This window comes from Ranitomeya variabilis, chromosome 2 (genome assembly GCF_051348905.1).
Source record: "Ranitomeya variabilis isolate aRanVar5 chromosome 2, aRanVar5.hap1, whole genome shotgun sequence".
Lineage (NCBI taxonomy): Eukaryota > Metazoa > Chordata > Amphibia > Anura > Dendrobatidae > Ranitomeya > Ranitomeya variabilis.
The window spans coordinates 302,549,170-302,576,757 of record NC_135233.1 but is presented as its reverse complement, the minus strand read 5'-3'; the positions used below and the strand labels follow the sequence as shown (position 1 = coordinate 302,576,757).

General features: G+C 43.9%; 1 protein-coding gene across 1 annotated transcript in view; it reads right to left on the bottom strand.

Moving 5' to 3' along the window:
* Positions 1-27,588, bottom strand: part of ALG13 (ALG13 UDP-N-acetylglucosaminyltransferase subunit) — a 203,209-nt gene that overhangs the window by 50,387 nt on the left and 125,234 nt on the right. The window contains exons 17-20 of the mRNA XM_077281501.1: positions 11,007-11,134; positions 10,750-10,787; positions 10,561-10,643; positions 9,498-9,587 (exon numbers count right to left, since the gene is read on the bottom strand). Coding sequence (XP_077137616.1) covers positions 9,498-9,587; positions 10,561-10,643; positions 10,750-10,787; positions 11,007-11,134 — 339 coding nt within the window. The remainder of the gene's footprint in view (positions 1-9,497; positions 9,588-10,560; positions 10,644-10,749; positions 10,788-11,006; positions 11,135-27,588) is intronic.

The following is a 27,588-nucleotide window of genomic DNA, read 5'->3' as shown; positions in this document are numbered from 1 at the left end:
TCATTACTATGGAAACATCTACTGAAGCCTAAAGCTTTAAAACGTACCTGCATGTACTTTTGTCTAAAATGCATTTCTGAGGTTAGGTTTGGTTAAAAATGTTGGCCTCTATGGTCTAAAAGTATCACAGTGCATAGACTGCAGAATAAGTTTAAAAAGGTGTTAAGGTTTGTCATGAAAGTTTGCAATCACTTTCTGTCTGCAGACTTGTGAATCTTCACAGCATGCACTATCAGGATTCTTCAGTGACAGCGGCAAGATCAGGAGGTCATGTGACCGCAAGAATGCGATATGCATACCCGATGCCACATTCCGACTAGACGTGCGCAGCCCCACTCAATTCATTTGTATTAAGCGAGGACGCACACAGTCAGAATGTGGCTGGGAGTGTGCATATCACGTGCTTATGGTCACATGACCGCCTGCTCCAGGCACCAGAAAGAATCCAGACAGCGCTCACATACCTTGTTAAAGATAAGGAGAAACGTGCGTTGGGACAAACACCTCTGCAAAGGAGGTCAGTACCTACTCTATTTGTTGTGTTCTCTTCAGATTTTCTCATGTTTGTATATACATACTTTCACATTCCAGCCTAATGAAATGTTATAATGTATTGTGCACTTACACCGTTTTACATTATCAGTTTGTGGCCATAACATTTCCTCAGTTTAATCATGAAGCTTTTTAACTAGTCACTTTCTTTTAAAATTGTTTACATATCTGAAGTCTCTTTATGTATTATTAATCTATATAAAACTCTCAGTTTATTACTATTTGGATACTGATCATGCATTTAATTTTTTTTGTATTTATACACTTATAATCGTGGTTCACCCCTAATTATGCCTCTTTAAATTGTTTTCTGTGTAACCTACTCCCTTAAGATATTTTATTCTGTAGGTCATAATTTAACCCCTTAACGACCGCCGATACGCCTTTACACGGCGGCAGTTAAGGGTACTTAAACCACAGCGCCGAAAAAGTGAATAGCGCCCCCAGAGTCGGATTTTCTCTGGGGTCTCGGTTACCAGGGGTAGCCGAGACCCCAGAAAACATGATTCGGGGTTTTTTTACCGACCCCCGGGTTGCGATCACCGGTAATTAACCGTTTATCGGTGGTCGCAAAAAAAAAACCGTGATTTCCCATTTAATTTCTCTGTCCTCCGAAGTGATTGCACACCAGAGGACAGAGAAATGGGGTCCCCGATCGCACCCCGATACTCACCTGTCTCCCCCGGTGCTCCTCGTGCCTCCCAATGGGCGCCGCCATCTTGTTCCGGCCAAAAAATGGCGGGCGCATGCGCAGTGCGCCCGCTGGCCGGCACCCGGAAGATCTTTGGGAGTCTCGGCTGCCGGGGGTAGCCGAGACCCCAAAGAACATTATCGGGGTTGGTTTTTACTGACCCCTGTTTTGAGATCGCCGGTAATTAACTGTTTACCGGCGACCGCAAAAAAAAAAAAGCAATGTGTAATTCTCTGTCCTCTGATGTGATTGCACATCAGAGGACAGAGAAATAGGGGGATTTGGGGACCCTGTTATACTTACCGGTGTCCCTGGGTCCTCCTGTGTCCCCTCCTGGCCGCCGGCTTCTTACTCCAGTAAGAAAATGGCGGGCGCATGCTCAGTGCGCCCGCGATGATCTGACGGCCAGCAGCTAGAAGAGTTGGGGCTAAATTTAGGGTTAGGCTTAGGGTTGGGGCTAAATTTTGTGTTAGGGTTGAGGCTAAAGTTAGGGCTAGGGTTAGGGTTGGTGCTAAAGTTAGGGTTAGAGTTGGGATTAGGGTTAGGGTTGGCATTAAGGTTACGTTTGGGATTAGGGTTAAGGTTAGGGTTGGGATTAGGGTTAGGGGTGTATTGGGATTAGGGTTAGGTTTGAGGTTAGGGTTGAGATTAGGATTAGGGGTGTGTTGGATTTAGCGTTCTAATTAGGGTTATGGTTGTTTTGGGGTTAGGGTTGTGATTATCGTTAGGGTTGTGATTAGGATTATGGATCGGGTTGGGATTAGGGTTAGGGGTGTGTTGGGGTTAGGGTTGGAGTTAGCATTGGGGGGTTTCCACTGTTTAGGTACATCAGGGGGTCTCTAAACGCCACAGCCAATTTAGCGCTCAAAAAGTCAAATGGTGCTCCCTCCCTTCTGAGCTCTGCCGACATATGGGGCATCAGCGTACTTGGGATAAATTGGACAACAACTTTTGGGGTCCAATTTCTCCTGTTACCCTTGTGAAAATAAAAACGTGGGGGCTAAAATATTTTTTTTGTGGAGAAAAAAATATTTTTTATTTTCACGACTCTGCATTATAAACTTCTGTGAAGCACTTGGGCATTCAAAGTTCTCACAACACATCTAGATAAGTTCCTTGGGGGGGTCTAGTTTCCAAAATGGGGTCACTTGTGGGGGGTTTCTACTGTTTAGGTACATCGGGGGTCTGCAAACGCAACATAACGCACGCAGACCATTCTATCAAAGTCTGCATTCCAAAACTGCACTCCTTCCCTTCCGAGCTCTGCCATGTGCCCAAACAGTGGTTTACCCCCACATATGGGGTATCATCCTGCTCAGCATAAATTGCACAATAATTTTTGGGGTCCAATTTCTCCTGTTACCCTTGTGAAAGTAAAAATTTGGGGGTGAAAAGATCATTTTTGTGGAAAAAATATGATTTTTTTTATTTTCATGGCTCTACATTATAAACTTCCGTGAAGCAGTTGGGGGTTCATAGTGCTCACCACACACCTAGATAAGCTCTTTGGGGGGGTCTAGTTTCCAAAATGGGGGTTACTTGTGGGGGGTTTATACTGTTTAGGTACATCAGAAGCTCTGCAAATGCAACATGACGCCCGCAGACCATCCCATCAAAGTCTGCATTCCAAGCGGCGCTCCTTCCCTTCTGAGTCCCGATGGGTGCCCAAACAGTGCCCCCCCACATATGGGGTATCAGCGTACTCAGGAAAAACTGGTCAACAGATTTTGGGGTCCAATGTCTCCTGTTACCCTTGAGAAAATAAAAAATTGCAGGCTAAAAAAATCATTTTTGAGGAAAAAAAAAAAGGGTTTTTTATTTTCACGGGTCTACGTTATAAATTTCTGTGAAGCACTTGGGGGTTTAAAGTGCTCACACCACATCTAGATAAGTTCCTTAAGGGGTCTAGTTTCCAAAATGGGGTCACTTGTGGGGGGTTTCTACTGTTTAGGCACATCAGGGGCTCTCCAAACGCGACATGGTGTCCGATCTCAATTCCAGCCAATTCTACATTGAAAAAGTAAAACGTCACTCCTACTCTTCCAAGCTCTGCGGTGCGCCCAAACAGTGGTTTACCCCCACATATGGGGTATCGACGTACTCAGGAGAAATTGCATAACAACTTTTCTGGTCTAATTTCTCCTGCTACCCTTGTCAAAATAAAAATTTGGGGGCAAAAAGATCATTTTTGTAGAAAAAATTCGATTTTTTTATTTTCACGGCTCTACGTTATAAACTTCCGTGACGCACCTGGGGGTTTAAAGTGCTCACCACACATCTAGTTAAGTTCCTTAAGGGGTCTAGTTTCCAAAATGGTGTCACTTGTGGAGCGTTTCCACTGTTTAGGCACATCAGGGGCCCTCTAAACGTGACATGGCATCCGATCTTAATTCCAGCCAATTCTGCATTGAAAAAGTCAAACGGCGCTCCTTCTCTTCCAAGCTCTGCGCCCAAACAGTGGTTTACCCCCACATATGGGGTATCTGCTTATTCAGGAGAAATTGCACAACAAAATTTATGGTTAAATTTCTGTTTTTACATTTGAGAAAATAAGAAAAAATGGTTCTGAAGTAGAATGTTTGCAAAAAAAAGTTAAATGTTCATTTTTTCCTTCCACATTGTTTCAGTTCCTGAGAAGCACGTAAAGGGTTAATAAACTTCTTGAATGTGGTTTTGAGCACCTTGGGGGGGTGTAGTTTTTAGAATGGTGTCACACTTGGTTATTTTCTATCATATAGACCCCTCAAAATTACTTCAAATGTGACATGGTCCTTAAAAAAAAAAAAAGTGTTGTAAAAATGAGAAATTGCTGGTCAACTTTTAACCCTTATAACTCCCTAACAAAAAAAAAATTTGTTTCCAAAATTGTGCTGATGTAAAGTAGACATGTGGGAAATGTTAAATATTAGCTATTTTTTGTGACATCGTTCTCTGATTTAAGGGCATAAAAATACAAAGTTTGAAAATTGCTAAATTTTAAAAATTTTCATCATATTTCCGTTTTTTTTCCATAAATAATCGCAAGTAATATCGAAGAAATGTTACCACTAACATGAAGTACAATATGTAATGAAAAAATCTCAATCAGCAGGATCTGTTAAAGCGTTCCAGAGTTATAACCTCAAAGTGTCAGTGGTCAGAATTGTAAAAATTGGCTCGGTCATTAAGTAACAAATTGGCTCTGTCACTAAGGGGTTAATAAACATTAAGTTTGATATTTGCTGTTGCATGTAATATTTATAGGTTCATATTGACTGTAGGACTTATGACTTTTTTTTTTTATAGTATGTTACTTAGCCTGGCCATAGAAGCTAAGCGATCCATTTTGCCAAAATGTTTTTTTTTGTTTTTGTGTTTGTTTGTTTTTTTAGGCAAAAACCTTTCAGCAATAAATTTTTTTAGTAATTTATTTTTTTTAAGTATCCAAATTCGATAACCCCTTCACCACCGGGTGTTTTTTTGTTTCTTCCTCTGCTTCTTCCAAGAGCCTTGACTTTAAATTTTTTCCATCAATATAGCCTTGAGGGCTTGTTTTTTGAGGGACAAGTTGAGCTTTTGAATGACATCATTCTATCATGCGATGCACTGGATAAAGTGAAAAATTTGCAGTTAGTTGAAATTGCAATTCAATTTTTTTTTTTTTTTTTTTTTTATAATTTACCATGTTCACTATATAGAAAAATAGGCCTGGCAGTATAATCCAGGTCAGTGAGATAACACAGATACCAAACATGTATAGTTTTTTTATTTTTTTTATTTAAGTGATGAAAAAAAAATTCAGAAGTTTGCAAGAAAAAACAAAACAAAACAAAATTACACTTATGTCGCTGTTTTTTGAGAACCATAATCTTTTCATTTTTTGGGATCTGGGGCTGTGTGAGGACTTTTTTGTGCCCTGAGCTGACATTTTTATTGATACCATTCTGGGGTTGAAACTATGTTTTGATTGCCTCATTTCGTTTTATTGCAATGTTGCGGCGGGCTAAAAAACCAAATGTTGGCATTTTGATTTTTTTCCCCTCATTGCGTTGTTTACCGAACAGATACATTTATTTTACATTTTAATAGATCAGACTTTTATGAATGCAGCAATACCAAATATGTAATTTTTTTAATGGTTTATATTTAATGGGGCAAAAGGGGTGATTTGATCTTGTGTTTGGGTTTTTTGTCATATTTTTAACCCCTTCATCCCCAATCCTGTTTTCACATTCATGACCGGCCAAATTTTACAATTCTGACCAGTGTCACTTTATGTGGTATTAACTCTGGAACGCTTCAACGGATCCCAGTAATTCCGAGAATGTTTTTTCATGACATATTGTACTTCATGATAGTGGTAAAATTTCATCAATAGGACTTGCTTTTAGTTGCAAAAAAAAATAATTGAAATTTGGTGAAAATTTTGCACTTTTCAAACTTTTCATTTGTATGCCCTTAAATCAGAGTTATATCACACAAAATAGTTACTAAATAATACTACCCACATGTCTAGTTTACATCAGCATAATTTTTGAAACAACTTTTTTCTGTTAGAAAGTTAGAAGGGTTAAAAGTTGACCAGCGATTTCTCATTTTTACAACCTTTTTTTTTTTTTTTTTAAGGGACCACATCACGTTTGAAGTGACTGAAGGGCCTATATGACAGAAAATACTCAAAAGGTGACACCATTCTAAAAACAGTACCCCTCAAAGTGCTCAAAACCACATTCAAGAAGTTTTTAACCTTTCAATTGCTTCACGGGAATTTTTGGAATGTGGAAAGGAAAATTAACAAACTTGTTAAACAAATTTTACTTTAGACCCCAAATTTTTTATTTTGCAAGGGTAAAACGAAAAGATGGACCATACAATTTGCTGTAAATTTTCTCCTGAGTACGCAAATACCCCATATGTAGGGGAAATCCACTGCATGGGTGCACAGCAGGGCTTGGAAGGGAAGGAGCGCCATTTGACTTTTTGAATGTAACATTTTCTGGAATAATTAGCGAACGCCATGACACATTTGGAGAGCCCCTGATGTGCCTAAACAGTTGAAACCCCCCTCACAAGTGGCACAATTTCTCCTCAGGTAACTTATCTAAAAGTGTGGCTGGAAACCTCAGGTGCTTCACAGAAGTTTATCACTGAGCTGTGGGAAAAAAAACAAAAAAAAAAACAAAAACACATTTTCCCCACAAAAATGATTTTAGCCCCAAATTTTGCATTTGTTGTGCAATTTCTCCTCAACACACAGATACCCCATATGTGGGGGTAAAATGCTGTTTAGGCTCATGGCAGGGCTCTGAAAAGAAGGAGTGACGCGTTTTGGAAAGCAGACTTTGATGGAATGGCCTTGCCAGTGTCATGCATCGTTTGGAGAGCCCCTGATGTGCCTAAACAGTGGAAAACCCCTACAAGTAACACCAATTTGGAAGCGAGTCCCCTCAAGGAATATATTTAGATGTGTGATGAGCAACTTGAACCCCCCAGTTGCTTCACAGAAGTTCATAATGTAAAGCAGTGAAAATATAAAAAACAAAAACACTTTCCCGCAAAAATTATATTTTTTTTTTCTTTTCACAAAGATATCAGCAGCAAATGGACACCCAAAATTTGTTGTGCAATTTCTCCCGAGTACACAGATACCCCATGTGTGGTCAAAAACTACTTTTGAGGCACAGTGTAAAGCTCAGAAGGAAATAAGCACCAAACTGGAGTTCACTTTTTGCTGGAGTGGTTTGTGCGTGCCATGTCACATTAGCAGAGCCCCTGAGGTGTCAGAACAGCAGAACCCCACCATAAGTGACCCCATTTTACAAACTACACCTCTCAATGAATTCACCTAGCGGTGCAGTGATCATATTGATACCACAGGTGTGTCACAGAATTTTATATCATTGGGCAATGAAGAAAAAAAGGATTCTATTTTTACCAACAAAATTTATTTTTAGGTTCCAGATTTTGCATTTGCACACAGGGAAATTGATAAAAATTGCACCAAAGTTTGTCCCACAATTTCTGCTGAATGTAGAAATACAAAATACACAATCTCTATCAGCTAGGGTTCTGCGGTTACAAAATTATTCTAGCAATGTATTAATAAAAACATGATTTTATTGATATAAATTTAAATGCAAACATTAAAAACCAGGGTGAGAATAGACCTCCAAAAGGGGGGATTGTGCATACTAAAGAGAATGCTGGGTCATCAACAACAATAGGTCACTACATGTAATGTCCAAAACTGAGATGTAATTAATAAGCAGGTTAGCATAGATAGATATCTCCTAATGTCAAGCTATGTTCATGGCAGTGTCTGTATCAGGGTTTCCAAAAGTAAAGTGCTCAGTGCAATAAAGGAATCCACAAAGACAGATCACAACATTTTACAGAGCTTACATGAGAGTAAGAAGCACATTAGGAGCGGATATCAGTTACATCATACATTAGCAACATTACATCAAACATTATTGCTTTAAAGTGAACCTGTCACCAGGTTTGGCTGATATAAGATACAGCCATCACCTTTCAGGGATTATACACAGCATTCTATAATGCTGTATATCTGCCCCCAACCCAACCTGGAAGAACTGTGCACCTGCGGGGCGGTCCAGTCCGATGGGTGTCACTGGTCTTGGTCCGGCGCCTCCCATCTTCTTAGGTCACCACCGTTCGGCTTGCTTCTTGTGGATGACGCGACCCTGCATCATCCAGCAGGCTCCCCGACACTGTGCTCCTGTGCAGGTGTACTTCTCTGCCCTGTTGAGGGCAGAGCAAAGTACTGCAGTGCGCAGATGCTGAGGCTCTTTGACCTTTTCAGGCACAATGTATATTATATATCGCAACAAGCGAGACCCCGCGATGACGTCTTCCCTCTGCTCGCTTGCTAAATGCTGCGATAAGTTTGAGTTAAAGTGGCGGGAGTGGAGCGGGACCGTTCCCAGCATTGACAGAAGGGTAGCAGCCGGGTGTCAGTAACCAGTTGACACCCGGCGGCAACCGCCTACACACAGCCAGCCCCCTGTGCTCGGCGATTGCTATGACCTACATGTACTGCATTGGTCGGGAGGTTCTACCCAATCTTGACGTTCATGTACTGCAAATGACAGGAAGGGGTTAAATTATTTTATTTTTTTTTCCTCTATCTTGCTAAACCCACAGTTGGTGAAAGCACATAATGACTAAATCACATAATGATTAAATCAGCAATCATATGTGGGGGAAAATGTGGGCTCGGGCGTGTGAGCCCGCATTAATGTCAGGGACACGACTATTGATTATCATATACGTCAAAAGTCATGGAGAGGTTAAAAGGCAGAACCATTAAAACAGAGACAATTCATTTGTAACCAACTATTCTTAGTGAAAATTCTAGGGAAACAATGGCTTCACGAGTCTGGCTGCCTTAGCTAATGAGATATTCAAATTGCCTCTTCAGAGAAAAAGAGGACTTAAACTCTATAGCGCCACCTGTTGGAAGTAGCGATGCTACAAGTCACAATCAACCCTTTACTCGTTAAAGGGTTGATTGTGACTTGTAGGATCGCTACTTCCAACAGGTGGCGCTATAGAGTCAAGTCCTCTTTTTCTCAGAAGAGGCAATTTGAATATTTAATTTCCCAGAGGAGCATTGCACGGCGAATAAGCCTCCTTACCTTGACAAGCCAGCCGGTATGTCACTCTCCATAAGGAGAAACGTTAACCCACAGACCCCAGTCCAGAGCCTCTCACCTAGCCAAATCCGTTCTCATGTTTCGCACTGACGAGGGCCAAAAGCCCGAAACACCGTGTCTGCGAATTGAGATACTGATTTGGCTTTTATCCTAAGTCATATTGCACGACTCGCTAAAGGGTTGATTGTGATTTGTAGGATCGCTACTTCCAACAGGTGGCGCTATAGAGTTAAGTCCTCTTTTTCTCTGAAGAGGCAATTTGAATATTTAATTTCCCAGAGGAGCATTGCATGGCGAATAAGCCTCCTTACCTTGACAAGCCAGCTGGTATGTCACTCTCCATAAGGAGAAACGTTACCCCTTAGACCTTAGCTAATGAGATACACCCAAGAGCACTAGGCTAGTTGCTATAGAACATATAACATAACCACTAAGCTCTGGATCAGTGAAATGTTTTTCTTTATAAATTCTCAGAAATGATTAGTCACACTTCACAATCTGTCAGCAATAGTGACTGGTTTCTTAACTAACCTGACAATGCTTGATAAATGAAGAGAGAAGTTAAGATTGCTAAAAAGACTTTTCACAGATATGCTTACCTAGTTCTGTAAGAATAGTTGTCAAAACTTTGGTAGCACCTCTTTCCAGAGTTGTGATAGAAAGGGATCTCTGGACTCATGATATTGTGTCTATAAAATATAATGAGTCAAAGACATTGGTTAATTATAAAAATACAATGTTAAAAAAACACAACAGACAAATGGAGTTTAATAAAGACATCTAATCGAGTATAGAGAAAAAGAGAAAAGGTGTTCCAAATGTGTTACCCTCAATATAAGACAGAACAAAGGACTGTATATGCTCACCTCCTTGGGTTGTGACTTGGCACAACTCGGTATTTTTACTAATGAAGGGCGGCTGATCTAACCACTGACCCACGTGTCGGTGGTAAGAAACAAATTCAAACCAAACAGGAAAGTGTGGTAATTTTCAGGCGATGCCACAGAGCGAAGACAAGGGTGTATATGCTCTCTGGATCTGTATTCATTCACACAACGCGTTTCAAAGTCAGGTTGACTCCATCAGATACCTGATGAGGTCAACCAGACTTCGAAACGTGTTGTATGAATGAAGAGCCAGAGAACATACACCCTTGCCTTCACTCTGTGCCAGTACCCAGGAATTACTGCTCTTTTTCCTATTAGATATACAAATGGGAGAAAAAAAAAAACGTATTGAACAGATAACCATACCCCAACTCCTATCCATAACATACTATCCCAAGTCAAATATTCTAGTGAGGTCTGTACAAAAAAAAATAATAACTAAACCAGATATTTTACAATAGTTGATTAACAGGTAGTAAGCTATGATTCCTGAAATGAACTATTATACATTTGTCACAAATATAAAAAAAAAAAAAAAAAAAAAAAGTGCATAAGGTCCAAACCATTATAATAATAAAAGTAGATATACCAGATTAAACCCAAAGTCTAGCATACAAAAAGTATCAGATGCTAAGTCTTGTGTAGGACATTTTTTTTTTTTTTTTTTTTAACTAGACACTTATAATACAGTATACAAAATATCTCAAGTTATACAAAATATCTCAAGTTAATCAAATACTGTACTAATAAAACATTAAGTTTGGAGGATACCTACTTTGGGATTCCAAAGCTTCTGCCTTGACGATGTGGAGATTGGGGAGATCTGTAATGTTCATATGACGCAAGACTGGCTGCAGTCTGCAAATAGAGAAAAGATAAAGCTTATCCTAGGCATGTTACCACATTGGATTGGCAAATTGATAACCCCACTGTTACAAATCATTTAAACCTCCATTGAAAGTACCTTCTTGAATAGCCGCTTCCTAGATTTGAGGTCAAGCTCTAAAAAGGTAAGAAGAGAAATTGAAAGTCATACTCTGTAAAAGCACTCAATACATTTTAGTAAAACAGTCTGGCCTACAAATTGTGTTTGATAAATCAGATTAAATATGCTTATAATCTGAATATATTCCAATAGAGAATTCCTTGCAAAATACATTTCTTACATTAAATCAACCTACATTTATGTGTTAAGCAAAACACAAATTTTAATCTACAAACCAATGTCACTTTGGTAGCCAGCAGGAATCTTCTGGTAATTTGATCCCTTGCGGTTAGTAGATGAATTCCAAGCAGGAACGGGGATCACTTGAGTGACTGGTTTTAGATTAATAAGTGGGACAATGTGCCTGTAAAGAAACAAAATTTGGTTTAGTCTGTATGTGTTTTACATATTAGTTACACAAGTTCATAGCCATCTGCCAAAAAATAGCAATGTAACATTTACATTTTGATGTCAGAGCTACTCCTACTCCTCCCTGAAAGTTTAATCTCGTGGTGTACCATTTACAAGGGTTTAAAGCCTAGTATCATGCATCATTTACAGCACAGGTTCCGTTGGAAAAGGTGAAAATTAAAGGGGTTATTCAGCTTCAAGTTTGCAGTCACATTATGACTACAGTCAAACAAATAAGGCAGCACACACTGGTGCCAAAACCTGCAAACACGAAAACTGAATTGCATTACTGCACTAGAAATATGAAAAATTGAGAAAGTTTAGCGCATAAATTAGCCAATTTGGGTGTACCTTGCAGCCACGTTAAGGCATTTCTCGTATACAAGGTCCTAGCAATGCCTTTCCTCTCTGAGAATAAAGTCTTCATCTGAATAGTTTGTACACTATGACTACAGACTTGTGAATCCTCACATTGCGTAGTGCTGAGAGGATTCTCTGGTGTTGCATTTCTGCGATCACATGACTGCCCGCTCCCTTCGCCGTAGAATACTCACATCGTGCGGTGTGAGAATTCACTTCAATTCACTTGTAGCCCAAGGCCAGACAACTCCTTTAAAGTGAACCTGTCACCAGGTTTGTCCCATGTGACGTAAGGCCAGTACCTTTCAGCCCTGATATAAAGCATTCTAGTATGCAGTATATACGCCCCAATCCTGTCTGCAAGACAAGACGACGACCTTTGATAATGCTCACCTACAGGGAGGTTGGGTTATATGTGTGTCACTGTCTTGGTCCGTTTCCTCCTCTTCTTGTGATGCACTCCTTCTTGCTTTGTGTGATGACGCATCCCAAGTCGTCCACAGTCTCCCCAGCATCTGGCCAGGGCAGAGTGAAGCACTGCAGGGCGCATGCTTTGGGGTTCTTTGACCTTTTCCGGCACATGCGCACTACAGTACTTTGCCCTCGGCGAGGGAGCGAGATGCTGGGGACGCGTCAACCACATGAAGTAAGGAGGGAGGCACTGGATAAACACAGCAACGCCCATCGGACCTGACCTCACCATAGGTATTATTAAAAGTCTTTCTTGTTTTTCAGGCAGGATTGGGGGCATATATACACAGCATATTAGAATGCTGTATATCAGGGCTGAAAGGTACTAGCCTTACCCCATATGGGACAAACCTGGTGACAGGTTCCCTTTAATGTAACAGATAAGTCGATTGTTACAGGCATTTAGAGTGGGGGAGGTTTCATTTTGTGACTTAACAGGCATTTTTATAGTATTTTTTAATGTTTTATTAACCCCTTCACCTGTTTTCATAGATTACAAATTGGCTTGATTTCATCTTCCTGATCAGCCCATTTTTTTCAATTCTGACCAGTGTCACCGTGTGGCAACTCTGGAACGCTTAAACGTATCCCAGTGATTCTGAGACTATTTTTATGTAACACATTGTACTTAATGTTAGTGGTAAATATTAGTGGTAAATATTAAATCGATATGATTTTCATTTTATGAAAACAAAAAATGACGACATTTGAAATGTTTCAAACTTAGATTTTTTATGCCCGTAAACCAGATATTAATATCACACAAAATAGATAATAAATCATATTTACCAAGTCTTCACATCAGCATAATTTTTTTTAAAAATTCGGGGGTTAGGGCGTTAAAAGTTTAACCATTTCATTTTTCTAACAAAATTTAAAAAAATAAAAATTGGGGGCCACATCCCATTCGAAGTGACTAACTAGTGTAGTTTTGGGTATTTTCCGTCATAGGCCCTCAAAGTGCTAAAAACCACATTCAAGAAATTTATTAACCCATGAGGAGCTTCATGGGAATTAAAGCAATGTGGAAGGAAAAAAATGAAAAATGTTACTTTTTAACACAAAAATGTTGCTTTAGTCCTAAATTTTTCAGTTTCACAATAGTAACCCGAGAGAATGAGCACGAAAATCTGTTGTGCGATTTCTCTTGAGAACGCATCATACCTCACAGGTGGTGAAAAACGTCTATTTGGGGGCACGGCAGGGATCGGAAGGGAAGGGCCGCCAATTGAGTTCTGGAGCGCAATTTTGGATGCCGTATCACATTTGAAGAGCCATTGGCATGCCCAAACAGCAGAAACCCCCACAAGTGACCCCATTTTGGAAACTACATTTTGGAATTTCATCTAGGTGTGTAGTGAGCAATTTTAACCCCTAAGTGACCGGGCCGTTTAAAAAAGAAAAAAAAAATCTGACGTGTCACTTAGTAGTAACTCTGGAATGCTTCAACATAGCCCATTGATTTTGAGATTGTTTTTAGTGTCACATTATACTCTATAACGGTAAATTTAGGTTGACAGGCCTTGCTTTTCTTAATAAAAATATCAGAAATTTGACAAAAATGTTAAACAATTTGCAATTTTAGAACTTTGAATGATTATCCCTTTAACACCTTTCTGCCATTTGACGTACTATCCTGTCGAGGTGACCTGGGACTTAATTCCCAGGGACGGGATAGTACGTCACATGCGATCAGCAGTGCTCACGGGGGGGGGAAGGGTGCGGCCGATGTGTCAGCTGATTATTACAGCTGACATTCGGCACTATGTGCCAGGAGCGGTCACCAACTGCTCCCGACACATTAACCCCCGGAACACTGCGATCAAACATGATCATAGTGTTCCGGCGGCATAGGGAAGCATCGCGCAGGGAAGGGGCTCCCTGCGTGCTTCCCGGAGACCCTCGGAACAACTCGATGTGATCGAGTTGTTCTGAGCATCTCCTCCCTGCAGGTCCCGGATCCAAGATGGCCGCGGGGCTCCTTCCGGGTCCTGCAGGGAGGTGGCTTGCAAGCGCCTGCTGAGAGCAGGAACCGGCAAGCCTGCAGCACTGCGTCAGATCAGCGATCTGACACTATACCATGATGATATACCATAAAAAAATCCTAAAGAAAAAAAACATTGTTCCAATAAATACATTTATGTAAATAAATAAAAACTAAACAAAATACATTTTGCCGCGTCCGTAACGACCCGACCTATAAAACTGTCCCACTAGTTAACCCCTCCAGTGAACACCGTAAAAAAAAAAAAACGAGGCAAAAAACAATGCTTTATCATGATACCGCCGAACAAAAAGTGGAATAACACGCGATCAAAAAGACTGATATAAATAAACATGGTACTACCACCGAAAACGTCATCTTGTCCCGCAAAAAACGAGCTGCCATACAGCGTCATCAGCAAAAAAAACATAAAAGTTATAGCCCCCAGAATAAACCGATGCAAAAATAATTATTTTTTCTATAAAATAGCTTTTATTGTATAAAAGCGCCAAAACATTAAAAAAATGAAATAAATGAGGTATCGCTGTAATCGTACTGATCCGAAGAATCAAACTTCTTTATCAATTTTACCAAATGCGGAACGGTATAAATGCCGCCCCCCCAAAAGAAATTCACAAATTGCTGTTTTTTGTTCATTCTGCCTAACAAAAATCAGAATAAAAAGCGATCAAAAAAATAGGGATTTTTGTGTACACACCGTAAAATCCTTTTCTCCGAGCCATTCATTGGGGGACACAGACCTTGGGTGTATGCTGCTGCCACCAGGAGGCTGACACTAAGTGATACAAAGAAAGTTAGCTCCTCCCCTGCAGTATACACCCTCCAGCTGGCTCTCAGCTAAGGCTACTTTCACACTAGCGTCGTGCACTGCACTTTGCTATGCGTCGTTTTGTAGAAAAAACGCATCCTGCAAAAGTGCTTGCAGGTTTGCGTTTTTTCTCCATAAACTTGCATTAGCGACGCAGTGCGACGCATTGCCACACGTCGCAACCGTTGTGCGACAGTTGCGTCGGACCGTCGCCACCAAAAAACGTTGTATGTAACTTTTTTTGGTGCGTCGTGTCCGCCATTTCCGACCTCCCATGCGCGGCCGGAACTCCGCCCCTCTTCCCCGCCCCTCACAATGGGGCAGCGGATGCGTTGAAAAACAGCATCCGCTGCCCCCGTTGTGCGGCGCGTTCACTGCTTGCGTCGGTACGTCGCAATTCGTCGTGCGACGCTAGTGTGAAAGGAGCCTAACCAGTTCGGTGCACAAGCAGTGGGAGATCAACAACAACATATGAGCGTATAGCATGTCACATTATATATCAGGGTATAGCATATCAAATTATAAAAAAACAAGCACAAGCTAATAATAGAGAGGGAGCTGTGTCCCCCAATGAATGGCTCGGAGAAAAGGATTTTCCGGTGTGTACACAAAAATCCCTATTTCTTCTTCGCCTCATTGGTGGACACAGACCGTGGGACGTCCCAAAGCAGGCCCTGGGTGGGGACAACATCATATCGGGCCGTGTAACCGCTACTTACAAGTGCGCCACCGCGGCCTGCAGAGTCCGCCTGCCCAGACTCACATCTGTGGAAGTGTGGGAATTATAGTGCTTCAAGAATGCATGCGGACTGGAGGAATTCGCAAGCTTGCGGCCGTGCTTGCCGACGTCTGGTGCCTAGAGCCCTCAGACAGGGAGATAGGCTGACATCTAGCACGGAAGGACTCCTGGATGGTGAAAAGAATCCACCAGGTTAACATGGCTAATGAAACAGCTATACCCTTCCTATGACCGTCAGGAAGTCTACTTCTTACCATCGGGAAGCCAAAGTAAAGTGTCCAACCTTCGGAAGGACGCCGTCCTCGATACGTACCCACTCGGAGCACTCACTTCTTCCAGATTATGGAGAACCCATACCGTTTTGTGGACTGGAGCCGAAAGAGATGAGAGAAGGACGATGCCCCTGCAACAGAGGGAATACAATACCACCTTGGTAACGAGGGAAGGGGATGGCCTGAGGGCAACCTTGCCTTGATGGTAATAAGGAAAAAAGCCTGAAAGAACAGAGCGGTGAGCTCTGAAGACTCATCAGGATGACAAGAACGCAGAGAAAAAAAAAGGGAGCGACCTTCCCTGATAGTAAAGTCTGTCCGGATCAAAAAAGGAGTGTACAGTAAGATCCCCAGGACCATTAAGGTTCCACAGATCTAACAGTACGCGGTAGGGAAGAACTACAGGTGAAGACTCCCTGCGAGAAAGTCCATATTTGCAGTTTTGTCGCAATAAGACGGAAAAATACTAGTACCGCAAGCAAGAAAACCTGACATGGTCAGTGCGGGTCTCCCAGGATCACTGGGGCCCTTCCTGCTTCCAAAAAGATCTCGGAGGTAGTAGAAGAGGGGTTATGGAAATTGGTACCATGGAAGAACAGAGCATGCACTGCGATGGTCTTGGATCTCGAGGCGAACCATGAACTGGAGTACACTGGCGTTCAGTTTGGACGCTATCCAACCTACATCTGGAGTACTCCAGTGAAGGCAGATGTGATGGAAGACTTCCGAGAAGTTCCCACTCACTTGAGGAGAAACCCTGAAGGCTGAATATGTCTGCCGCCCAGTGTTCTACTCCAGGTATATGTACTGCTGAGATCACCGAATGATAGATCTCGGCCCATCAGAGAGTGTGAGGTACCTTGGCCATGGCGCTTGACTGTGGGTACCTGCTAGATGATTGACGTATGGCACAGCCGTGGCATTATCCAATTGAAGACGGATGGTTTACCCGCCTGAAGGCAGTGGACCTGCTGTAGGATTAGCCGTACCGTTTGGGTCCCCAGAGCAATGATCGGGAGAAGAAGACTGGCATTGGTATTTCCTAATAACCATTGGACCAGGAGAAGGCTCTGGATGAGGAAGGAGCTCAAAGACTACCCTTTGAAAGTCTGATTGACTTGCTGAAAATGAGCGGAGCGAAAGAAACTGCTTCCATTGTCGTCTTTTTCCTCAGAACCCTCCTAGCGAATCGAATGAACCGAGGGAATCCGTGATCAAGTGTACGAGCTCCCTGTTGAAGGGCCACTACCTTGACTCGAGAGAAAATTACCATCCTTCTTGTGCAGGATCATCCTCAAAAAGGATCTGCTGGGCTGGGAATGAGGAAAACTTGTCTAAGTTTAGCTGCTAGCCCAAGTGAGAGGGTATCGCAAGTGATATAGACGACTCAGTGTAGTCCTGGAAGAGCGGCAAGAAAGTCGACCAAACAGGGCAGGACGACCAAGCTTCTAGGGTGCAAGAGGCACATGACAACCGCCATGACCCTTGTGACCACTCTGGTGTGGTAGCCAGGCCGAAGGGCAAGGTCGTGACTTGAAAATGCTGTTCGCCAATGGAAAGGCGAAGGGATTATTGTAGAGGGGAAAAATAAGAATGTGAGGGTAAGAATCCCGAATGTCGATGGATGCCAGAAACTCCACATTTTTCTGTTGAAGTAATGGCTGAGCGGAGGAACTCCATCTGAAAAAGGAGGACCTTGTCAAAGGTGGTTAGAAGTTTGAGGTCCAGGAATGGTCTTACTTTTCTTTCCCCCTTTTTGGAACCAAGATCCCTTAGATCTAGACTGTCCTGAACAATGCTTCCACTGCTGGTTGGGTCTGTAGAAAAGACACAATCCCTTGTTAGTCTCCCGCTCAGAAGATTTGATTGGCCAGCTATACTGTCTTCGGGGAAAGGTTACTTGTGTGAATCGAAGTAGTTAAGGTCTCAGACCAGGAGACTATTGGTCAAGCAACCCATGTAGTGGCTAAGGAAGGGTAGAGCGCTGAACCCGAAGCCACAAGACGGAACGAACCAGATTTGCTATCCAACCGTCAGTGGTATTTTAATTGATGATACATCGGGCAGGGATACTGGTAGTAATACTACAAGAAATTCTACCCGGTTAGTCTGCCAAGTGGCAGAATGCGGGGCTGCATCCAGCAGGTCAGGAAAAAAATCTGTCTCTTGCCATCATCGTGCAGAGTAGAAAATTAGGAACCCTCAATCCACCATCCTCTTAACAGGTAAGTGGAGAGGAATCGTCCGCTTTCTTGCATCATCCGCTAAATAGTGGTGATACAAAAGGGGTGCTCGGACGCCAAGAGGGGGTGCCTCTGTGCATCCCCAGAGTTGAGGTCCCCGGGTGGACAGGCAGGTTATCTGGCATTAGGCCTGGATGCAGAAGAGGATACATGGAGGAGACACTGCATGTGCTCGTTTGTTGATGGTGTGGGGGGGGGGAATCTGTGCCCTTTAAAGGACACCCATCGCCCTTAAAAATCAGACCAGGTATGGCATCCAACGTAGAGGCTTCAGTCCAGTGAATCGCTCGTCAATTTGTTGATGATATAAATAGATAGGAGAGTCCCTCTTTTTCTGAAGCTCTGGCAATCCAAGGCAATATCCGATCCATATTCAGAGCGTTGTTCTCAGCAAATCCTAGGGGAGGGATCAGGAAATGAAACTACCGTTTTCTAGACGCCTGTACGTTTTTCTGGAAGACTTGTGGCCCCTGCTAGCCGACGGCTCCCTGCATGACAGGGACCATGTATATCGGTCCTGCGAGCACTCTGAGTCACGGAGGGTTCACGGAGGGATTCAATCTCTTGGTCAGAGAAACCATGGGTTACGGTTAGTGACAAAGTCCACTGAGGGGGACTAGGTACTCAGGGATAAACTGGGATCAGCGGCGGAGGGCTCCAGAGCTCAGTTAGGGTGACCAGCTTCGGATTGGTCATGTGCCTTTAAGAACCAGGGCCTACTGGTCATGTGCCTTTAAGAACCAGGGCCTACTGGTCATGTGCCTTTAAGAACCAGGGCCTACTGGTCATGTGCGCAAGACCAGGGCCTACTTGTCATGTGCCTTTAAGACAAAGGCATACTGGTCACGTGCCTTTAAGACCAGGGCATGCTGGTCTTGTGCCTTTAAGACCAGGGCATTTTTCAAGGATTACGCCAGAGGTGAAGCCCCTTGAGGGGAACTAGGTACTCTGGGAAGAGCCTGGATCGGCGGAGGGCTCCTGAGCTCATTTGAACTAAGTACTCTGGGAAAGGTGACCGGCTTCTGGCTGGTCATGACTTAAAAGGAGAGAATGCTGGTAATGTGCCCCTTTTAAACTAGAGAACTATTAAGACCTGGGAATGCTGGTCATGTGTTTTTAAAAAGCCAGGGAAAGCTGGACATGTCCCTATAAGCCCAGCGACTACCGGGCATGCGTCTTTAAGACCAGGGAATGCGGTCATGTACCCTTAGGACCCGTGCCTTTAAGACCAGAGATTGCAGGACAACCAGAGATTGCAGGTCTTAAGTATTAAAAACAGGGAACGCTAGTCCCTTTATGCTGCCGGGGTGCGTGCGGGGGAGGGGTGCGGAGGGAGGATTCTCCTTACCGAGATTCTGAGTCCCCCATCTGGAATAGCGCTGTCTTCAGCGCTGAGTACCGCTGGTGCGATGCAGCAGCCACTTCCGGATGAGCTCGTCTCCGGAAATGGCAGGAGGATGAAGATGGCCGCCGAGAATAGAGCTCTCGTCCTGAATGAGAGGCGCCTGAATGGGGGGAGTTCCGGGTTGCGGCCTACACAAACCCGAAGCCGGGGGCTAAATTTTTGAAGCCAGCCGGCGCCGAACGAAGGAAAAGAAAAACGCCGGTTGCGCAAAGCCCTCCAACCGCTCGAGTCCCGGCACTTACCCCAGTATGCAACTTTGTACAGCAGGTCAGAAGGTAGAAAAAGATCCTGTGCTGTTGCTGCTGTTTGGACGGTGCAGGGACAAAAAAAAAAAAACCTCAATCCACCGTCCCTTTAGCAGGGAGGTGGAGAGGAACCGTCCGCCTTCTTGTACCATCCGCTTTTAATAGTGGTGGTGCAGTGGGGGCTGCTCGGACGCCACGCTGGAAAGTGCCTCTGAACAGCCGAGGGTAAAACCTGGTGGGCAGGGCTGAATGTCCGGCAATAGGCCTGGCTGCAGAAGAGGATACTGGAGGTGACACTCCAGTGCTCGTCTGATAAGGGGGGGGGGGGGGGGAAGATCTGTGCCCTTGAAGGGGCCCGTCGCCCCTAGAATCAGCTCAGGCAGTGGCTTCCCACGTTGCAGGAGAGGAGACGGAGAGGTAAAACTCCCGTGCTCGCCTGTTGTTGGTTCGGGGAGATCGGAACATTGAAAGGATCCGTCGCCCCATTCGTCCGTTGTAAAGGTAAAAAGAGTTTTTGGGTCTGAATAGCAGACCAGTCCGTGTGCCTCCTACGGACACTAAGCAAGAACTGGTTAGCTGAGAGCCAGCAGGAGGGTGTACACTGCAGGGAAGGAGCTAACTTTCTTTGTATCACTTAGTGTCAGCCTCCTGGTGGCAGCAGCATTCATCCACGGTCTGTGTCCCCAATAAGGCAAAGGAGAAATGTCATGTGCCCGAAAATGGTACCAATATAAACGTCAACTTGTCCAGCAAAAAACAAGACCTCACATGACTCTGTGGACCAAAATATGGAAAAATGATAGCTCTCAGAATGTGGCAACGCAAAATTATTTTTTGCAATAAAAAAAGTCTTTTAGTGTGTGACCGCTGCCAAACATAAAAACCCACTATAAATAGTACATCAACCCCCCTTTGTTAGGGAAAAATAATAAAATTTAAAAAAATGAGCTCTACCGTGCGCCCAAACAGTGGTTTAACCCCACATATGGGGCATCAGCGTACTCAAGACAAATTGGACAACAACTTTTGGGGTACAATTTCTCCTGTTACCCTTAGGAAAATACAAAACTGGGGGATAAAAATTCATTTTTGTGGAAAAAAAAGGATTTTTTTTTTTTATTTTCACGGCTCTGTTATAAACTTTAGTGAAACACTTGGGAGTTCAAAGTTCTCACAACACATCTAGATAAGTTCCTTGGGGGGTCTAGCTTCCAATATGGGGTCACTTGTGGGTGTTTTCTACTGTTTAGGTACATCAGGAGCTCTGCAAATGCAACGTGACACCCGCAGACCATTCCATCAAAGTCTGCATTCCAAAATGCCACTTCTTCCCTTCTGAGCTCTGCCATGCGCCCAAACAGTACTTTTCTCCCACATATGGGGTATCAGCGTACTCAGGACAAATTGGACAGCAACTTTTGGTGTCCAATTTCTCCAGATACCCTTGGGAAATTACAAAATTGGGGGCTAAAAGATCATTTTTGTGGGATAAAAAAAAAAAGATTTTTAATTTTCACGGCTCTACATTATAAACTTCTGTGAAGCAATTGGGGGTTCAAAGTGCTCACCACACATCTAGATAAGTTCCTTAGGGGGTCTACTTTCCAAAATGGGGCCACTTTTCGGGGGTTTACCACTGTTTAGGCACATCAGGGGCTCTCCAAACGAGACATGATGTCCTCTCTCAATTCCAGCCAATTTTGCATTGAAAGTCAAATGGCGCTCCTTCCCTTCCGAGCTCTGCCATGCGCCCTAACAGTGGTTTACCCCAACATATTGGGTATATTCGTACTCAGAACAAATTGTACAACAGCTTTTGGGGTCCAATTTCTCCCATTACCCTTGGAAAAATAAGACAAATTGGATCGGAATTAAATTTTTTGTGAAAAAGTTATTTTTTTTTTTAAAACATTCCATAAAATTCCTGTGAAACACCTGAAGGGTTAATAAACTTTTAGAATGGTATTTTGAGAACCTTTAGGGGTGAGGTTTTTAGAATGGTGTCACACTTGGGAATTTTTTATCATATAGACCCCTCAGAGGGACTTCAAATGTGATGTGGTCTCAAAAAAAAAAGTTGTAAAAATGAGAAATTATTGGTCAACTTTTAACGCTTATAACTCCCTAACAAAAAAAATTTTGGTTTTAAAATTGTGCTGATGTAAAGCAGACATGTGGGAAATGTTTTACTTATTAAGTATTTTGTGTGACATCTCTGATTTAAGGGCATGAAAATTAAAAGTTGGAAAATTGCGAAATTTTCGCCAAATTTCAGTTTTTTTTCAAATAAACTTAAGTAATATCAAATAAATTTTACCACTAACATGAAGTACAATATGTCACGAGAAAATGTCAGAATCACTGGGATCCATTGAAGCATTCCAGAGTTATAACCTCATAAAGGGACAGTGGTCAGAATTGTAAAAATTGGCCCGGTCATTAACATGCAAACCACCCTTGGGGGTTAAGGGATTAATCCAGATAGTTCATACCACACATACATGAATAAACAACATTTACAAATGGTGCTTATGTAAAGCAGACATGAGGGAAAAGGTTTTATTTTGTTAGCATTTTAGAAGGTTTAAAAATGTAGCGCTAAGGCTAGTTTCACACTAGCGTTTTGAGGAGCTGCGGACTCCCTCCGTGAAGCCCCGCCCTCAGCCGCACCTCTGCCGCTAGCTCCGCCTACTTCTGCATGCGGCCTGTGTACCCATCTTTAACATTAGGTACGCAGGTCATGCGGCTGTATGCGGATGCTTCCGCATGCGTCGTTTTGACGATGCAGAGAAAAAAAGAAATTGCTACCAGCTGCGTCCTACGCTGGTCGCCGCATCGTCAAAACGACGCATGCGGAAGCATCCGCATACAGTCGCACGACCTGCGTACCTAATGTTAATGATAGGTACGCAGGCCGCATGCAGAAGTAGGCGGAGCTAGCGGCTGAGGTGCAGCCGAGGGCGGGGCTTCACGGAGGAAGTCCGCAGCTCCTCAAAACGCTAATGTGAAACCGGCCTAATTAGTACTTTTCAAGGAAATTTACAAAACATTTTTTAGGGACCTGTTCAGTTTTGAAGTGACTTTGGGGGATAGAGATAGATAGAAATGAACGCCCAAAAGTGATACTATTTTAAAATCTGCACCACTCAACGTATTCAAAATTGGGTTTCGGGTAGTTCATTAATCCTTCAGGTGCTTTTCAGGAATTAATGCAAAGTGGCATGATAGGAATGTAAAAGTTTATTTTTACCACACTATCATCTAGATGCCATAGTCACTATTGCCTGCAGCATTTAAGGGGTTAAACGACCATAATCGGTGCGAACACTGATCGTGGCTGATGCAGCAAGTTGTCAGCCGACAGCTACAAGATTATAGCGGGACGTTAGTCCCTTATATTGCAGGTCAGTAAAAAGATGTATTGGTGGTCACTGGGGGGGGGTTAACCCTCAGGCGATTTACAGAATTTTATAACATTGGGCTGATTCACTGGAAAATTATAATTTTTTCCACTGAAATGTTGCTTTGGCTTCAAGTTTTCCATTTTAAAAGGAATAGGAGAAAATGGACAGTAAAAATAGTAATCTCCCCCCTTCCCCCTCAGAGTACACCATTACCCCATATGTGGTGGAAAACTAGTTTTGTGGCACAGTGCAAATCTCAGGAGGGAAGAAGCATCATATTGGAGTTCAGATTTTACTGAACTAGTTTGAGGGTGTCAGGTCACACATACCACTTGTGTCACAGAATTTTACTTAATTGTGCAGTGTGGAAAAATAGGGATTTTTGTGTACTCACAGTAAAATCCTTTACTCTGAGCCAATCATTGGGGGTCAGACCATGGGTGTATGTTGCTGCCACCAGGAGGATGACACTAAGTATTACAAAGAAAATTAACTCCTCCCCTGCAGTATACACCCTCATGCTGGCTCCCAGAGAAACAGTTCAGTGCAAAAGCAGTAGGAGATCAATAATAACATAAGAGCATAACATGTCAAATTACAGAACAAGCACAAAGCCATTAACAGGTTGGGTGGTGTGTCCCCAATGATTGGCTCAGAGAAAAGGATTTTAAGGTGAGTACACACAATTCCTATTTCTCCTTCGCCTCATTGGGGGACACAGACCATGGGACGTCCCAAAGCAGTCCCTAAGTGGGAACAACATAACAGATCAGGCCCTGCGTATCCGCTTATTAAGAATGCGCTACCGGGGCCTGCGGAGTCCACCTGCCCAGAGTCAAATCTGCGGAAGTCTGGGTGTGAATATTGTAGTGCTTCAAGAATATGTGCGCAGTGGATGAAACAGCAACCTTGTCGGCCTGCTCTGCTTACACCTGGTGCCTAATGGCCCAAGAAGCCACTAACGACAAATTGGGAAGTGCCCTGATCCCCTCTGGGATAGGCTGACCTCTGAAGCGGAAGGATCCCAGGATGGCGTAACGAATCCACTAGGCGAACATGGCCGATGAAGCAGCTAAACCCTTCCTGTAACAGTCTGGAGCCTTCCTGTGACAGTCAGGAAGCCCAAATAAAGTGTCCAACCTTCGGAAGGACACCGTCCTCGATACATACCTTCTCAGAGCACTCACCTCGTCCAAAGTATGGGGAACCCGTTCCTTTTTGTGGACTGGTGCTGAACGAGATGAGGGAAGAACGATGTCCTCGTAACAGAGGGAGTATGATACCTCATTGGTAACAAGGGACGAGGACGGCCTGAGGACAACCTTGCCTTTATGGCAACAAAGAAGAGAGTCTGAAACAGAGTGACCAGCTCCAAAGACTCGCCTGAATGACGTGACCGCAGAGAAAATGGCGACCTTCCATGATAGAAATGTCTGTCTGGATCAAAAGGAGTCTACCTTAAGACCCCTCAGGACCGTTAAGGTCCCAAAGAACTAATGGTAGGTGATAGGGAAGAACCACATGTGAAAACTCCCTGCGAGAAAAATCCCCACTTGCAGTTTTGTTGCAATAAGACCGAAAAGGCTAAAAACTAGACTTCCAGCTAGCCGAGCATCAGGTCTGAATCTAGGTTATTTTGAAGTTAAACTAAAAAAGGGGGAAGGCGTCCATGATCGCTGCCCCAAGCAAAAAGCATACTGAGGCGGGTTTACAAGAACTAGTCACTGAAAACTTGTTGTGAGTCCCGCCTGGGTCAGAACCGGTTCCAGGAGAGCAGATCTGGACGGCGACGAGTTGTACTAGCTCCGCAAACAAAACCTGGTGTGGTCAGTGGAGATTGCCCAGGATCACTGGGACCCTTTCAGCTTCCTAAAGACTCTCGGAAGTAGTGGAAGAGGGGTGATGGAACTGGTACTACAGAAGAACCAAAGCATGCACTGCGATGGCTTTTGGGTCTCGAGACCAAACCATGAACTCGAGTACATTGGCATTCAGTCTGGATGCCATCCAATCTACATCTGGAGTGCTCCAGTGAAGGCAGATCTGTTGGAAGACTTCCAGATGAAGTTCCCACTCGCGGAGGTTAGACCCTGACGGCTAAAGAAGTCTGCCGCCAAGAGTTCTACTCCTGCGATGCGTACTGCCAAGATCACCGAGTGATTGATCTCAGCCCATTTGGGAATGTGAGGTACCTCGGCCATGGGCACCTGGCCGCGGGTACCTCTTCGATGATAGACGTTCGGCACAGCCGTGGCGTTATCCGATTGATTTCAGATGGTGTGACCCGCCAGAAGGCAGTGGACCTGCTGTAGGATTAGCCGTACCGCTCGGATACTCAGAACAATGATCGGGAGACTGGATTGACGAGATAACCTGCGGCCTTGAGCAGTGTGGTGACGCTCCCCAGCCCAGAAGACTGGCATCGGTAATCACTAATAACTGTTTAACGGGGAGAAAAGATCTCCCCTGGATGAGGAAGGAGCTCAGACTACCCTCTGAAAGCCTGTCTAAGCTGCAGAAAACAAGCGGAGCAAAAGGGAACTGCTTCCATTGCCGCCGCCAATTTCCCTCAGAACCCTCATAGCAAATCGAATAGAATAAGGGGATGAGTGACCAAGTGCGCGAGCTCCCTGTTGAAGGGCCAAGCCTCTGGAGGTGAAGACACCAAGCCTCTGGAGGTTTCCAGGATCATCCTCAAAAAGGATATCAGTTGGGCTGGAAATGAGGAATCCTTGTCTAATTTTATGTGCCAGCCCAGGTGAGAAAAGGGTATCGAAAGTGATAGTCGGACGGCTAGAAAGTCGACCGGATAGGGCAGGACGAACACGCCTTGAGAGTGCAAGATGGACATGACAGCCGCCGTGAGCTTTGTGAACACTCTGGGAGCGGTAGCAAGGCCAAAGGGCAAGGTCGTGACCTGAAAATGCTGTTCATGAATGGAAAAGCGCAGTATTTTTTTTTATTTATTTTTTTTAAATTCGGAATGTGGAGGTAAGCATCCCGAATGTCCATGCATGCCAGAAACTCCACCTTTTTTCATTGAAGTAATGGCCGAACGGAGGAACTCCATCCAAAAGAAGGAGGACCTTGTCAAGCTTGTTAGAAGCTTGAGGCCCAGGATCAGTCTTACTTTTCAATCCCCTTTTTGGGACCAAGATCCCACAGATCTAGACTGTTTTGGACAACCTTTCCACTGCTGGTTGGGTCTATAGGAAAACACATGCGTTCCTTTGTTCCTGCATGGGGAACGCCCCCAACTTCTCACCGAATAATTGACCACTCTGGTAAGGGAGTGATGTCAGAGGCTTTCTGAACGCAGAGTACTCTTACATTCACTGAGCCATAATGCCCTTCTGAATGTAATGGCATTTGATGCTGACAGCTCGGTGCAACAAGCCGCATCCAAGAGGCGTGAACCACAGTCTCCCGCTCAAGAGATTTGATTGGCCAGCTGTACTGTCTTTGGGAAAAGGTTATTGTTGTGAATCAAAGAAGTTAAAGGTCTCCGATCAGGGCTAAGGAAGGGTAGAGTGCTGAACCCGAGGCCGCAAGACGGAACGAGCCAGACTTGCTATCTGACAGTCCGTGGTATTTTTAATTGATGACCCATCAGGCAGGGACACTGGTAGGTACACCACAGGAGATTCTACCCGGTTAAGCTGCCAGGTGGCAGAATGCGCGGCCGCCTCCAGCAGGTCAGGAAAAAGCCGTCTCTTGCCATCGCCGCTGTCTTGACGGTGCAAAGTTAAAATGATGAGCCCTAGATCCACCATCCTCTTAACAGGGAAGTGAAGAAAGATCATCTGCCTTCTTGCATCATCCGCTAAATAGTGGTGATGTAGAGGGGGCTGCTCGGATGCCAAAAAGGGGTGTCTCTGTACATCTACGGAGTTCAGGTCCCCGGGTGGACAGGGCTGGTTGTCTGGCATTAGGCCAGGCTGCAGAAGAGGATACATGGAGGCGACACTCCATGTGCTCATCTGTTGATGGTGTGGGGAGATCGGTGACCTTTAAAGGACCTATCACCCCTAAAAATCAGACCAGGCATGACATCCCACGTCGTAGGGGGATATACGTGGAGGGGACACGCCACATGTTCGCATATTGCTGAAAAAGGATACCGAGCTTAAAGAGGCTTCTGTCCAGTGAATCGCTTATCCGGATAGTCCTCGTCAATATACAGAGATTGGTTGATGGTCTAAATAGGCAAATCCATCCTTTTCTGAAGCTCTGGCAAGACCAGATCCAAGGCAACATCCGATCCATATTCTGAGTCTTATTCTCAGCAAAACATTGGTGAGGGAGATCAGGAAATGAAGCTCTCGTTTTCTAGACGCCTGTACGTTTCTAGAATACTTGTGGCCCCTGCTAGCCGACGGCTCTCATGTAGGAGAGTCCTTCTATATCGGTCCTGCGAGCACTCCGAGCCACAGAGGGTTCACGGAGGGATTCAAT